Source organism: Podarcis vaucheri (assembly GCF_965113315.1).
Source record: "Podarcis vaucheri genome assembly, chromosome: 6".
NCBI classification, from domain to species: domain Eukaryota; kingdom Metazoa; phylum Chordata; class Lepidosauria; order Squamata; family Lacertidae; genus Podarcis; species Podarcis vaucheri.
The window spans coordinates 26296924-26313196 of NC_138764.1; the positions used below are offsets into that span (position 1 = coordinate 26296924).

General features: G+C 42.0%; 1 protein-coding gene across 4 annotated transcripts in view; it reads left to right on the plus strand.

The window, feature by feature from the left end:
• Positions 1 to 16273, plus strand: part of VAV3 (vav guanine nucleotide exchange factor 3) — a 218184-nt gene that overhangs the window by 58563 nt on the left and 143348 nt on the right. The window contains exon 1 of one of the 4 annotated variants that reach the window (XM_082227824.1): positions 1006 to 1484. The exons of 1 other annotated variant lie outside the window; for it this stretch is intronic. In XM_082227824.1, the coding sequence (XP_082083950.1) occupies positions 1281 to 1484 (204 nt within the window). In that variant the 5' untranslated portion in view covers positions 1006 to 1280. Of the gene's footprint in view, positions 1 to 1005; positions 1485 to 16273 lie in introns of those variants that run through there. 2 more of the 4 variants (XM_082227825.1, XM_082227826.1) reach the window with 2 other exon arrangements.

The following is a 16273-nucleotide window of genomic DNA, read 5'->3' on the forward strand; positions in this document are numbered from 1 at the left end:
GCCTTTCAAAGCAGTTTACAACCATGCACAAGTTTATCTATAAAATCCAATTGTAAATCCAGTTAAAACAATTCAAAAATCCAATTCCACCCTAGAAATATACAAGCCACTAAACTAACAACACAACCCATTTAAAGCTGGAGAACAATATCCAATAGCCTTGGGTAGCCTCCAAGCACCACGATAAAAAAATGGGTCTTTAAGATCAGATTAAAATTAGCGCTTGGAATCAAATGGCATCATTGGGGACTAGCACCGAAAAGGCCCTGTTCAGTTTGCCCAGCAGCCTGTTTTTACAGGTGGGCACCCCCTCCAAAGTTATGGTCAGACTGATACGGGTATAGGCAGCGCTTGCCGACCGGTAACTCTGCAGATGTTTCCGATCACACCTCGCATTATTCTTGCCCATTGGCCGGCTGGCTGTGGGTGAAGGATGTTGTGGTCCATAATATCTGCAGGGTGCCAGGTTGGTGACCTTAGATTGCAGTTTAGTGCAGAGGTGGCGAACCAGTGGCCTGTGTTTCCAAAACTTGGGTTGCCATTTTTTGGGGACTACAACTCCCATCATCCCCAGCTAACAAGATCAGTGGTCAGGGATGATGGGAATTGTAGTCCCAAAAAGCGACCCAAGTTTGGAAAAACGCTACTTCAGCTGATGGTGAGCTCCGACTCCCATCAGCCATAGCCAGCACGGCTAATGGCCAAGGATGATGGGAATTGTAGTCCAATAGCGTCATGGACTAATAGCTTCCCCTTTCTTTGTTTGGGGGCTTTAAAGGTCATAACCCGCCCTTTGAAACGCTGCTGGAAACGTCCTGTCAGCCGGTGCAGTACCGGCGCGAGACCCGGCATTTTCTCCCCTCTCTCTTTCCAGCTTTCCCTCCGCCGTTGGCTTTCTGCCCCTCACAACCCACGCTGCGCCGGGCGCGGGAGGCAGAGCGCGCCCGGTCCCCTCAGAGGGCAGCCGGCAACCTGAAAGCGCGCGGGTTGGGTGGGCGCACGCGCGCTGCCTTTTTTCCCTCTTTTCTCCCTCAGGCGCCGCCGGACTCTGTGTTGCTGCGCCGCGAGGGGGACCCGCACGCGCACCAGCCTCCCCGGCTGCCTTTCCGTGCGCCGCTCCTCTCAGTGCGTGCGAGGCGAGGGGCAGAGCAGGAGAGGCGCTGCGGCAGCAGGAGAGGCGGAGAGGCGAGGAGGGCGCGCGGCTTCGGCTGCCTTTGGAGTTCTCGGCGTCGGGCAAAGCGGTCTCTTCTCTCTTCCCGGGGCTGAGGCGGCGAGCGCGCATGGAGCCTTGGAAGCAATGCGCCCACTGGCTCATCCAGTGCCGGGTGCTGCCGGTCAACCACCGGGTGACCTGGGACACGGCGCAGGTGTTCGACCTGGCCCAGACCCTCCGCGATGGAGTCTTGCTTTGCCAGCTGCTCAACAACCTGCGCCCTCACGCCATCAATCTCAAGGAGATCAACCTCAGACCTCAGATGTCCCAGGTAAAAAAAAAAAAGAGAGAGAGAAGTGTGGGATGTGCAACGCCGGGCTCTTCCGGGTTTCTGCCTGCTTTATTGTGCCTCCGAGTCCCTCTTCCCCTTCCCCACCCTTCCCCATCCCGCGTTATTAATCGCCTGGTTAATGCCTTTGTTCCAATGCAGGGGTCCTTCCAGGGTGTCACTTTTGTTGGTATTTTGCTTTCACTTTGTTAGCCAGCAGCTCTCAGCAGGGGATGTTTGAATTTGGCAGAGTTACAAGATGCTCTTTTGCGGGCTGCAGATATATATATATATATATAGAGAGAGAGAGAGAGAGAGAGAGATACTTTGCCAGATAAGTATTTATGTGTGTGACATGAAGGAACAAAGGTAGAGACCCCGTATAGAGTTCCAGGTAGCATTTTGGAAATAAAAACAGCAGTTGTAGTTCCATGATCTGGGGAGATAAAGGAAGCGATGACAATAACAGCAATAATTTAAACCCCAGAACTGAATGCTTTGTGCTGGCCACTGCATATTTTTGGGGGGCACTTTTAAAATTTGAACTCAGTGGGGGATGGGGCGAAAGGATACTGGGCTCCATTAAAATGCTCGACTTAGTGTTTTTAATATTACTTTGCCATCTAGTGTGTGTATCTATGTATCTTTTAAATTGTGGCTGTTCTCCTGTTTCTGCCTGGATTCACTTGGGTTAACAGTTAGGGGGAAAAAAAGAGAAACTAAAGAGGAACTGTGTCATGTAAAATGAAGCATCTAGGAAGTTGACTGCCTCCATTACCGTTATCTGTAATTACAATAGACAGGGGAAAGGATAAAATGACAGCCCCAAAGCAAAAAGAAGCTGCTGTTGTTGCTGCCCTCTGAAGGTTTTGTGGGAGGGTTTAAAAGTATTTATCCACTTGTCCCTTAGTATAATGCACATCACAGAGAAACTCAGAACAATGCCAGAATGCCTTTTATGAAGGATCTGGCCTCCAGAGACAAAAAAACACAAAGCGGGAGCCAGAGCTGTAACTCAGAGTTGCACTCTGGCACCTTGAATGACGTATATTGTCCTGGGGCTTTTGGATGAGATGAGCTGTAATAGTGAATGTGGTTTGGAATGGTTTAACCTACACATATAATGGGCACAATGTCACTGTGGTTAAGCCCCATTGATTTCAATGAGAGATTTTAAGGGTGCATACTCACTATACCTTTAAAGCACTCCTCCCAAAAGAATCCTGGGAACTTTAGTTAAAGGGTGCTGGGAATAGTGAGGGGGGAAACTGCAGTTCCCAGAATTCTTTGGGTGGGTGTGCTTTGAATGTTTGGTGGAAACACAGCTAAAAGTGCTTCACTTTGGTTGCGTGGTGCTGTCTGATTTCTGAAGAAAGGGAAGTGATCCTCTCAAAACGTTTCTCTGAGTTAAGCTTCTTACATTGGAGTAAGGGAGAGGGAGAGAGAATTTTTAGGTTAGTAGTTTATTATGATATCTTGAAAATGAATAAACTGCAGGGTTGGCAGTGTTTGGCTTGTTTTGCCAACTTCATTACTGTGCCAGCTAAATTTTTTGTCATGTTTGGGAGTAAGCCCAAATTTACATCATAGGTAAATATATAGAGAGAGTTGACTTTAACTGTCATTGAAACCTATGAGACAAGGTGGTGATACAACTGTCTTAAGGCAGTGCACACTTACTTGGGAGTAAACTCCACTGAACATTATGGGACTTACTACCAAGTAAGCACACAGAGGATTGCACTGTCTGCTCCATTTCTTTCAGTGGTGTGTACACCATGAACCTAAACATGTTTACTCAGGAGTAAGGTTCCTGTATTTAGTGGTATTTACTCTTATGTAAGTGTGCAGTCCTATCTATGACTAGCTTTAGCTGAACTGGCATCTGATCTGCTGTCATCCCAGAACTGTCTATTTCTTGTTTTGTATTTACTCATACCTAAGACTAGGGACGCAGGTGGCGCTGTGGGTTAAACCACAGAGCCTAGGGCTTGCCGATCAGAAGGTCGGCGGTTTGAATCCCCGCGATGGGGTGAGCTCCCGTTGCTTGGTCCCAGCTCCTGCCAACCTAGCAGTTCGAAAGCACGTCAAAGTACAAGTAGATAAATAGGTACTGCTCCGGCGGGAAGGTAAATGGTGTTTCCGTGCGTTGCTCTGGTTAGCCAGAAGCGGCTTAGTCATGCTGGCCACATGACCTGGAAGCTGAACGCCGGCTCCCTCGGCCAATAAAGCAAGATGAGTGCCGCAACCCCAGAGTCGGTCACGACTGGACCTAATTGTCAGGGGTCCCTTTATCTTTACCTTAAGACGGGTAGCCAAATGAAAAAGGAGATGAGGCTCTTTCACCCTCAATAGTTATTTAGAAGAGGGAATTTCAGCAGATGTAGCATAGTTTGTAATGCAAGGCACACCTGCTGGACTTCCCATTTCTAAACAGGTATTAAAGGTGCAAGGGCTCTGTCCTATTTTTCATTTGGCTACCCTATCCAAGACTATCAATTTATTGCATAGAAGATCATCATCTGAAAACTTGACCTTGTTGACCTTGTTGAAATCTACAGCACAAGATATTTAAGATATTCAAAAGTGCTATATAAATATTAACACTTAATGTTTATATAGCACTTTTGAATATCTTGAGTGGTTTACCCGTTATCATTATCAGACATGTCCTATAAAATAGGTCAGTAATTAGTATTATTTTTGGACTCCTATTTCTGAAGTGAGTGGGGGCAGGCTAGGAGAGTGACTTGCTTAAGATCACCAGGTGCGTTTGAATGGGATGTGATTGGAACTCGAGTCCCCCTGCTCAATCTCTTAGCCACTTCATTAGGTCCGCATGTATAAACCAGTTAATGCCATACATTCGCTGTTCATTGTAGCATCCTTGCAGTGAAGTACCGGGAAACATTTAAGCATGCTTATGCATTGTATTTAATTCAAATATTATGGGCAAACCCTGATCTTATGAATGCTCACAGTAAGTATGCATGAGATTACAGCCTTGTGTTTTTAAGTGTGTCGTGGATTGCACACCATGTATATTTTTTAAGCCTCTAATTTTCTCATTTGCATGATTTGGCTCGAGTGTCCTGGAAATGCAATGTTAATCTTGGCTATGACCCAGCTCCCTGTGTGTGTGTGAGCTTCCATTTCTTGTCTGAGATAGGAAAATGCTCCATGCATGCGCGCGCGTACACACACAGGTACTTTCCCCATCGTGCTTTGTATCCATCCTTTCCATAGTAGAGACAGGGAAGTCTCATTAGAGAAAGGCTGCTGGGTGGTGGTCATTGGTTTTTAAATGCCCTTTATCATTTTGAAGATTCAAGTGCCAACAGTTGCCTTTTGTGAGTGGGACTTAACAAAAAACAGTCTCTTTTGGTAAGGCTTCTGAGAAGCAAAATGTGGCATCAGGATAGGTGATTTTGTCTGACATTCTGTAGAGGCTTAACCTCAGCAATATGAGAAAGCTGCAACATAGCATAATTCTCATGAGTGGTAATTTATACATCCATAGATCTCAATGAGTGCTAGTTACTGGATGAACGTATTCAAGACATGCATGTTTATGAACTCCAAAACATGATGTTTAGTTGATTATTATAGAGTGTAAATGACTCCTAGGGTTGCCAGCTCCTGATTTAGAGGTAGGGCCTGTTGTTTTAGCAGCTTCCTGGGCACCTGAGATAGCCAGTATGGTGCCTTCCAGATTTATTTATTTTATGGACTACAGCTCCCATCAGCACCAGCCAGCATGGCCAATGGTCAGGGCTGATGGGAGTTGTAGCTCAGTATCATCAGGGTGGCATCACATTGCCTGCCCCTGGGCTACAGCTGCCCCAGTTCACATATTTAATGAAAATGATTCATTCTCACTAGCAACTGGGAGCCATCCCCAAGGATAAAAGCGTACCATTTGACAGAGTGGTTTCTTGGAGGTTGCTATTGTGTTGCCTCCTTCTTCTTCGCTCCTACAGATTTTCCTTAATAACACTTTCTGGGATGCATATTTTGAACGCTGGTCCCCAAACCTGGTAATCAGGCATGTAGTAGTAGTAACAATAATCATGTTCACCACGGGCATCCAGTTATGCATACACACAATAAATAGTATTGGTGGCAGTGCTTAATGATGCCATATCTGAATGGAATACTGTCCCCTTTGTATTGCAGATATGCATTTAGCCCAGGTTGAAAAACCTGCCATCTTTTGGGGATAATTGAGAAAGTTATCCCAAAAGTTAGACTACTTAAATCTCAGCACACAAGCTTGCATTCATTCCCTTGAGGATTTAAATAGCCTAACTATATATACAGGGTTATGCTTTTCTTTAAAGTCTACAACAATATATTTCAGAGGTTGAGTCAAGGTTCCCATTTGATAGGGGGGGGGAAAGCATTTACATCAGCAGTATCAGAGAATAAGCGTGTCATGTTCACCAAACTTAGCTCGTGCGTGACACTTGCAGTATTTGTGGAAACTAGATGCAAACAGTGTCCGTTATATGCAACAAAAGTTTGAAAAGCAAAGGAAGCTGTGTCACATGTGGCTTTTGGAAATAAGATGCAGCTTTTCTGTAGCCCTGTGGATAAAATACCTATCTGGCTGGACTCCTGCATCTTTAATAGTTGTGTAGAAGGAGGGACTTTTAGCAGGCATGGTTTCTCCTGCTACACCTGCTGAAATTCTCTCTTCTATTAAAAGTGAATGTACCCTGTCCTCTTTTTCACCTGACTACCCTATCTACTGATCAAAATGGTATTTTCAGTGTGGCCTTGGTGCTAAGGAGGTCTGCTCTTGGAACACTGTCTGTGTTGGTTCATTTGAAGACATTCAGCTGTGAAGATGTATCTCAAAAGGAGCCATGTTTTAGTAGAGCACTTGGTTGAGATAAAGCACTGGGTCACATACAGTTTATTTGGAAGCAAACTCCACTGTGTTCAGCAGGGCTTCTTCATTTCCCTGAGAGTAAACTCTATTCAGCTCTCCAGGATTTATGCCTGAGTAGACATGTCTTGCTGTACAATGTTCATCTAACTTTCCTCTCTAAACAGCAGAATGCCTAAGTTCTTAAAAGGCAAAATACTTTTGCTTGCGTTTGCAAAACTTGTGAAACACACTTCAGGGAGTCTCTTATGCACGTAGAATTCATCTGTGGGATTTGTTCCTTATCCCTGTAGGCAATGAGCTTATCCTCTAATGCTTATGATAGGGTTGCTAATTGCTGCTGTTTTCTTGGACTCCAATTATGGATCCAGTTCCTTGTGATTTTTCTATTACTATGATCCATAACATATTGCATTGTAATCTAAGTCCCATTTCCCATATTTAATACCAATTAAGTGGCTTAAGAACACAGCTTGGAGTTGCTAGGTCTTGTTCATGCTTTCCCCCCTTTCATTTTAAAAGTGCTGTGCTGAGTTTTCAATGAACTGTAATACCTGAACTCTCTTAGACAGCCTATTGAAATACTGTGTTCAAGTGCTGTGATTTGCTTGCCTTAGTGGAAAGGTAGAATTTAAAGATCCTGTTTGGATGATGAACTGGAGTGGTTTCCATACAGTAAGTAATGTTCCTGTCTTTTCTTCATCATCTGCTAATTAAAATTAGCTGTCTGGGCTAATAAAATTGATTTTAGCCATCATCAGTAAGACACAGTAGTGATTTGGATAGATTTTGAAAACAAAGTACACACTGGCATATTTTTTGCCCAAAGGATGTTTTCTCATAAGACCTGCAAAGATTGTTCTTATTTATGTATTCTTTGGAATTTATAAGATGCTCTGTATTTTAAAAAATATTGAAGCAGTGTACAAAAATAGAATATAAATCATAGTACAAATAATAAAATAATATTATGACTGTGAAGAATTAAATGGACAAGTTCACGAATACCGAGGGGTGTGTGGGAGAAGGAGAAATATTTCCAACAAGCAGAATGTTGTACATGTACTCAGAAGTACCGTATTTTTTTGCACCATAACACTCACTTTTTTCCTCCTAGAAAGTAAGGGGAAATGTCTGTGCGTGTTATGGAGGGAATGCCTACGGGTGGCATGCCTACGGATTTTCCTCTAAAAACTACTTGCGTGTTATGGTCGGGTGCGTGTTATAGAGCAAAAAATACAGTAAATCTTACCGAGTTCAATATTGCTTGAACATCCTGGAAAGTAAGTTACTTAAGACTGCATGTTTGCAGTCCTGTACATTCACTTGGGAATGAGTCTCATTGAATTGTGGGATTTAATTCTGAGTAGACATGGATAGAATTGAGCTGATAATGTTCTAAATTGGGTTGCTAATATTTGCTATTGCATGTTTCTTGATCAGCCATTCATTTCCAGTGTAAATGGAACAATTTATTTCAGTGAGAGTGGAAGACAGTTAAGTTCCTGTGCATGCATTCTGCATTTCACAGAATTTTTTGCTCCATGTTTCCTCAGGTCAGATTGTGACTTTGCTAAGCACAAAACATTTATTTTGGGCCTCAATGACTTATGTGCAAAGATTATTTTCTGAAAGAAGAACTGCTTGCTCGTAGGAACCTCAGATTCAAATAAAGGCATGTTCCAATGTGTCTAAGGTTGATAAGAGATTTATCTGGGTGCAGATAACTTGGGCGCATTTCCAGTGGAGCAATCCTTGGAGAGCTGTTTATTTATTTCCGTAGTATTTTATGGTGTGGTGGCATCTTCTAATTTTGGTCTAGCTTGACAATATTGCTTCTTATACAGACTACATACTGAACTTTTGTATTCATAGCTCTAGCGCTGTAGTGTAGCTGCGTTTTGTGTAAATAAGTTGCCCCATTTCCTGCATTGGGCTTAACTCAGATCCTTGCAGAAATCTGAGATATAACATGTCTCCCTATGCAAGAGAACTGTTAAGGCAAACAGGAACCATTTTATAAGCAAAACCCCAAAACAAAATAGCTGAAAGTTCTATTCCTTCACAGTAGGATTTAACACAAAAGGAAATAGAGGAAAGGAAAAAAGCAGAGAAAAGGAAGGGTGGAGGAGATAGAAGTCAGGATGAAGCTATGAATGCAAAGGCTGCACAGCTTACCACAATATTCCATTTACCAGTCTCAAAAACTTTATCACTTGTTCTAGGTGCAAAAGAAAATGCCAGTCTAGGCATGTAGCCCAGTGCCGGCTGATCAGGTGACCAAATATACACCTGAAAGCTTTTGTTTATAATAGGCAGTGTGTTCAAATATGGAAAGTACGTGCAGTTTTTATTCAGTTGTATGATAACTGGTAGATGTTTCTCCTTCCAGTGTTGGAGAATTAGTTGCTTTGGTATCTTAAGTACTTGTAGTACTAAATTGTGTTGTCCATCCCATAGCTCATACAACACTGGAAATCTCCTTGAATCTTTAGCAGGTCTTTAAAGGTAAAGGGTAAAGGGACTGCAGACCATTAGGTGCAGTCGCGGACGACTCTGGGGTTGCGGCGCTCATCTTGCTTTACTGGCCAAGGGAGCCGGCGTACAGCTTCCGGGTCACGTGGCCAGCATGACTAAGCCGCTTCTGGCGAACCAGAGCAGCACACGGAAACACCATTTACCTTCCCGCTGGAGCGGTATCTATTTATCTACTTGCACTTTGATGTCCTTTCGAACTGCTAGGTTAGCAGGAGCAGGGACCAAGCAACGGGAGCTCACCCTGTTGCAGGGATTCGAACCGCCGACCTTCTGATCGGCAAGTCCTAGGCTCTTGTGGTTTAACCCACAGCACCACCCGCGTCCCAACAGGTCTTTAGGAGGCCTCTAATACTTAAGATTGAAAGAACAACTTGTGTTGGATCTACTGTAATTTTGAATAAATAAATAAAGACTAATAGCTGAGGCTAGGACAATCCTCTGCTGATATTTATGTTTTCAAATTGGATGGGGACCACATATTGCAATTCCTGCATTGCAGAGGGTTGAACTAGATGACCCTTGGAGTTCCTTCCAACTTCAGAATTCTGTGATTCTATGTATAGGGTATCCCAGTCCCCTGTTGCATTGCCCCTAACAGCCTATGTATCTAACATGGTACATTTGGGTATGGTTTTTTGAAATTTAACTGTGTCCTTCGTGGCATGTTTGATAACCACCAGCTCCTCCAAGACCTTCATTCATAAAAAGGGTATTTCAGTTGTAAATGTTGTCAATTGGCAATGTTAGGCAGTTGATGCTTACCTTGCAACCTCTTGAAAGAATCGCATCATCCACACTCAGAGTGAAAATTTCATAGTGGGTCCACCTCTTCAGGATAAATGGTTTTCTTGAGAGTTTCAAATTGAGATTGCGACATATGGTGAATTTAGCGTGAGCGCAAACATCACCTCTAAATTGTTGGACTACTATCTACAACAGGCATGTCCAACAGGTTGATCGTGATCTAGTGGTAGATCACTGGCTCCCCCCAAAGAAGCTCAACAACTTTGGCTCCCCTAAAAAAAAAGCTCAACAACTCTTTGACCTGAACTCCCCAAAAGGGGGTAGATCACTGCCAGTTTTAACTGTGACTAGATCGCAGTCTTTTGGGAGTTGGCCACCTCTGATCTACAACGTTTCTCTTTTTTTTTAAAAAAATAATATTTATTACTTTTCCAACAATTTAAACACTACAAAAAAGAAAAGAACAATACAATACAATACAAAAACACTACATAACACTTAACACATTAAACTAACAAAACAAAACAAAAAACACATCAAACAACATCAAATCAACATCAAACAATTTCAATATCTTATCTTTTCATTCACTTATTTCAACGACCTCCTCACACCTCCCTTTTTGTATTCCACTTCTGTTAATTGTTTCAGCAATTCCTTTCCATATTCCTCTGTTTTCTATCCTGCAATTATCTTAACACATTCTAACCTTATTTTTTCCTTTAATACTCTATTAATTTTATACCTAGTTCCTTATAACATTTCTACTAAAGCCATATAACTTCATTCCAACATTTTTCTAACATTCATTAATTTTACAATATTTCTGTAGATAGTCTTTAAACTTTTTCTAGTCTTCCACCGACCCTTCTCCCTGGTCTCGGATTCTGCCAGTCATTTCCGCCAGTTCCATATAGTCCATCAACTTCATCTGCCATTCTTCCCGGGTGGGTAAATCTTGTGTCTTTCAATACTTCGCAATAAGTATTCTTCTGCTGTTGTTGCATACATAAAAAAAGTTCTATCCTTCTTTGGCACCATTTGGCTGACCATGCCCAGGAGAAAGGCCTCTGGTTTCTTCAGAAAGGTATATTTGAATATCTTTTTCATTTCGTTATAAATCATCTCCCAGAATGTCTTAATCCTTGGGCATGTTCACCAAAGGTGAAAGAATGTACCTTCATGCAGAATGTTTCTCTAGTTGCAGCAAAAGATTATGATGCTTTCTCTCACAATTTTTTCTATTGTATCAGAAATGCAATATGGCCTGCAGGTTTTACTGTAAGGGTCCTTCAAGATTTGAATCTGAATCTTGGCATTAGAAAAATAGGCTCCAGAAGTTTTTATTTTTTTGAATATTCACAGTCTTTATTAGTCTAAATGATAAAAAGGCATAAGAACGGGGCAATTTTTGAATTAGAAATTCTTTGATGAAGAGCTGGGGAACATTATAAAGGACAGTAGATACATTTTCTTTGTATAAGTACACAGAGACCTTTTGAATTGTGTAGTTTGCAACTGTGAATAATGGACATCTGCTTTAATAACGCATATAAAACTACTTCTGTAAGTAGCCCCACTGAGACCCAATTATTTTTCTATGCTTTTAGAATAATGTTTGACACCACTAAAGTCAAACTGCTCATAAACCACGTGGGGGAAAGTGATCTGAAAGCTCTTAACCCAGTTTTCTTTCTCTCTCAGCTTATATATGAAAGAACAGCAAGAGGACTTTTACTATGTTTCTTCAGATAAACCTTTTCGGCGTTACTAACAATACTTCAATTGCGCCAAGCAGGTAGAGGGCAGAAATTCATCTGATGATGTCCTGAGATGTGCCTTCTATTTTGAGGCTATTCAAGAAGAAAGGGAGCCTGTTGCACTTGATTATAATTTTTATCCTGTTACTTGAAGTATTGTGATGCTGTTTACTAGATTTACAGCCCAGCATGGCAGTATTTAGGAAGTTGTGTGATAAAATTGTAAGCTGCCGTTTGAATCACTGTGGCAGAATCATGAACCTTGGTTTGGACAACATGCTAAGCTAAACTATGGTTTAGCACAGTGTGGCACAGCAGCAGAAAGGACAATCAAAGAGCAAAGTTTCTTCTCCTAGAGCCTGCATGTTCATTCGAAGCTATGGTTTTGCTTAGCATGAGATGCGGACCAGTCCACTGTGTCTCTTTTGAAGGAGAAAGACATTGGAAGCATATGTAAGCAGAAGAAATATTTGAAAGGAGCGGCACTAGCGGCAGAATGTGGTATTGGGAGCAAATAGACATATGTGCATGTGTGGAGAAAGCAAAGTGAATAATGAAGTTTGCCCAAGAAGAGATATGGAAGTGCAAAAACCAAACCTATGAATTTAGGAAGAGGACACCCCCTCCCCACAATTTTGGAGTTGTTTGAAGTTCAAGCAAATATGAGTCGAGGTGGTTGGACCTTGGCTATCATATGGCCCCTTGTCATGAGGCCAGGCTAATTGCATATTGGTGAATAAGGCTCATTGCCAGGACAGTAGCATTTGCTGTGCTCTCTGTTTTGTAAGAGTACAGTGTTACCAGCAGGAAAGTAAAAGATCTTAGATTTTACTTCTGACCTCATTCAGTTCCAAAGTTTTATTGAAACCAGAAGGGAAAGGTTTATTGGGGCATGTTTATAGGAAAAGTAGTAGATGCAGGGTATAGTTATAAGAGTCGAGGAAGGCCTGTAAGGAGGGAATGCACAATCCTTTCCCTGTTTTCTCTCTCAAAATAGTGGCTTTTCTCTCTGAAGGTGAAATAATTAGAGGCCATCAAAAAAAGGATTAAGATGGCTCTCCCTACTGACACAATGGGCCCTACTCCACTTCACAGTTCCTAATTACAGTTGTTTCATGTTTTGGAAAATTGGAGGATCTGCACGGTATTACATGAAACATGCTTTATCGGGAGTAAGGTCTAAAATTTATGGAGGTGATAAACCTGTGTATGGCCTGTGCTACTTACTCTGGCAGATGAGGGTCATCTGATTAAAGGCGTCTTCATTTAAAAAAAAAAATCTTTCCATACAGAAAACATGGAGGAAGGAGGCAAGTATTGAATTCTACTCTCTGACATTTACTTTTATGTGTAGAGGGGTATTGTTATTGCTCTTGTATGCAGCAGCATTCTGCCCCTACAATATGATACGGTATAGTCAAGTTATAGATTTGCCACCTCAGTCAGAATTCGCTTGAAGAACTGCAGCATCGAATGGGACAACTATAGAGATACAAGGGGACTTGGTTTCCAGCGGCTCACATTCAGTTCTGTGGAGCGAATTGGCATGTTGCAGTCTGCTCTGGGACTGCAGCTTGACTTACTGAATTGTATGTTCATGGGGGGAAGGGCCGTTCGAAAATGGAGCTGCTAACAAACAACGGGTTGTGCTTGAAGTATCTCTCTTCTCCATTGTTGCTCCATCCTTGTTTGTTCCTCCCAAGTTCTTCTGTTGTTGTTGATGGAAAAAACAGTGTCATGAGTCTACTTGCTTCCATTCTTAGTAATAATATTTTGATGAGATAGCTGCATCTTCAATTTCTGTTCCTCTTGTCCAGTCTGTATTATGATGCTGTCTTTGCTGTTTTTTTCAGAGTTGTGGGCTTTTGTTCTAAGTAAAGATACCAAATTGGCATTGAAACATTTGATGTATTACATTCATGAGGTATGGGACATTGGTCTGGGACATTGGTCCAAGGTCAACCAATAAGCTGTGTGTCTGAGTGGGGATCTGAACCTAGGTCTCCCTATGATACCTTTATGCAACCTTCCCTTCCAACTAAAATGCCCAAGGCAGCTTAACAATACAATAACATCTATGATAGAATATGACATTAGATGTTAATGTAAGTGATTTTCTCACGAGACATTTCCATGCACCTATGAGATTCATATACAGTGGTACCTCTGGTTAAGAACTAATTCGTTCTGGAGGTCCGTTCTTAACCTGAAACTATTCTTAACCTGAGGTACCACTTTAGCTAATGGGGCCTCCCGCTGCCGCCGCGCCACTGCTGTGCAATTTCTGTTCTCATCCTGAAACAAAGTTCTTAACCCAGAGTACTATTTCTGGATAAGCGGAGTCTGTAACCTGAAGCGTCTGTAACCCGAGGTACCACTGTAGTTCTTCCATTGTAGAGATTCTCTGGTGGGTTACGAAGCCCGATCTACATTGAAAACAGTTGCCAACAGTCCAAGCATTTAAAGTAAGGTTACCAGACTTCCCTGTTTCCCAGGGACAGTCCCCAGATTTACACATCAGTGCCCGTACAAAATCCATTGAAGTTGAAAAGTGTCCCTGGATTCATTGAAAAATAATAATCTGGTAACCTTAATTTAAAGACCTCCATCCCCTTTTCAGGTTCGGGTCCCTACATTCTGCTCATTATGCCATACAGGATCTAGCATGTATCCCGTACAGGGGTAGTATATATGTAGTAGGTGGAAAGAAAAGATTGCCAACAATTCTACCACATATGTGGGAATGTAGGTTGGTCTAATTCTCAGGAAGCACTCAAGAGCGCTTGCTTTTTCATTCTTCATCACAGATAGTATTTCCCCAGACCTGGTGGCAAGTGAGTGTGCAGCCGGGTCACAATACCATTACTTTAGGGGCATTTCAAATTACGTCCTGTGCAAACGTGGGTGGCAAGCATGTGTGTCGTAGTCCTAGATTCCATTTGCTTCCTACAATATGTGTCAAAAAAATATGCAATTGTAAGGATTGCTTGGAAAATGTATGTTAAGTGCTTTGATCATTCTAAAGTGCTATATGAATACTAAAAGATGTCATTATTACACTTTACCTGCCTTGCAAGATCAAAGCAAACAAGCAATCTATTGATTCTCTTTTAAAAATATGTATCTTATAATTACTGCCTTATGTTCTGTATTGCGTTTTAAAACCCTTTACATCACCTTGGTTTCCTTTGGTCGGAGAGTGTAATTTATTAATACTCGAAACAGATGTGATAGCTTCCTTGTTTAAACCACTACAGTGTAATTTTGAGAATACGCCGGGTATAGAACGTGTGTTGTCACAGCAGTGCTTCATCATATGAGTCAGAGACGCAAATGCCAGGTTTTCAAATGACAGCAAAGGGATAGAGAGCAAGCCTCACTTTGTCCCCTTCACCTTAGTAGAGTTCACACATTCAAACATGAGCTTCTGTTGGAAAGATGCATGGTGAGATGAATTCTGCTAAGTGAGTTAAAGGAGCAAACTTACTGAGGGAATTCCCCTAGGGCTCTGTTTTGTAAAAAATAATGTAGAAGGTCAAGGCACTGGATCTACCATGTCAGCCTTGATAACTGAACCACCATTGGGGACTTTAAAACTAGATCTGTGGCTGAATGGAAGGAACTGCCTTTTCAGCTTTGAGAGGAAGAGGTTGTGGTGGACGGGTCATTTAAAAACCAGTCACGCCTCTGTGGACATTATTTTGTGGGCTGGGGCTTTACCTTAACGTTTCATTGCCCCAAGTGGTGGCCTGTCACTTGAAAGACTATCAGATATCTTAAAAGTGTAGAAATCTGGAGAAAAAGTCATCACACAATAACTATCTCACCTTAAAACATTTTTTAAAGCTTACTCCATATGTTGCAGGGGCAAGGAAGCTGCCATTTCCCTGTATAGTTGGGTTCCATGCTATTGTAATGTAAAGTCTGCCAGGTAATGATTGCTGGGAAACTATATAGTTTGTTGTTTTCCTGTCATTAGATTCCATGCTGCTGTACTGTCTGCCATGTGGGCTGGGTGAATGAAATGGTATTGTTCAATACTAGCATTGCTCTCTGTGAATGTGCTGGTGTTGGTGTGGGAAGGAACCAATTGTTAGTCTTCCTCACTTATTTCCCCCTCTCACATTATGTGAGCAGCAACCACAATGTTCCAAGAATATATAAAAAGAAAATGGCCATACAGCTGTGCTGTCAGATGTATGAAAACGAAGTGTATAATCCTTTTCAAGTGTTGCTCAGTTTACAGCGGAGTCCTATAGCTTCCTATCGTACAGCAGGCGTTGAGAAATTGATTAGCTGAGATCAAAGCCATGACTGACTGGAATGCTGATTTGCAATTTAAAGTGTCTGGAGGTGATGAGAGAGGATCATGTATGTTAAAGCAGATGAGTGGTGTTGGAAACAGTAGGGTTGCTGGTAAAATTATATGTGTTGGCTCATATGTTGCAGACGGGAGCATGCTACCATTAGTTTTGGATTCATGAATCCCTTATGGATCCAGTTAATTTATGCGTGATGCGTTCCCTGCTCCAGGAACCTTCCTTTCTCTTGACTGCTACATGTTTTATGACCACGCTGTTGCATAGGCTTTGTTTCTTCTGAATAATGAGATGGATGGTGCAAGGAGAGATATTGTTGTACAGAACTATCCTTTAAGCTTTCTTATTCATTTAATAAAATTTATATACGACACCTCAAAGCAATTTTATGGAAACAGATCAATGATTGTCCTTGGGAGTTGTCAGTCCGCAAACCCAAATGTAGCTCGATAAGCATTTTAAAAGAACTGTGTTTCTGGAGGGAAAGAGTAGAATCTCAGATTTCCCCCCCACAAAAGTTTTTAGGAGGGGTGCTATTGG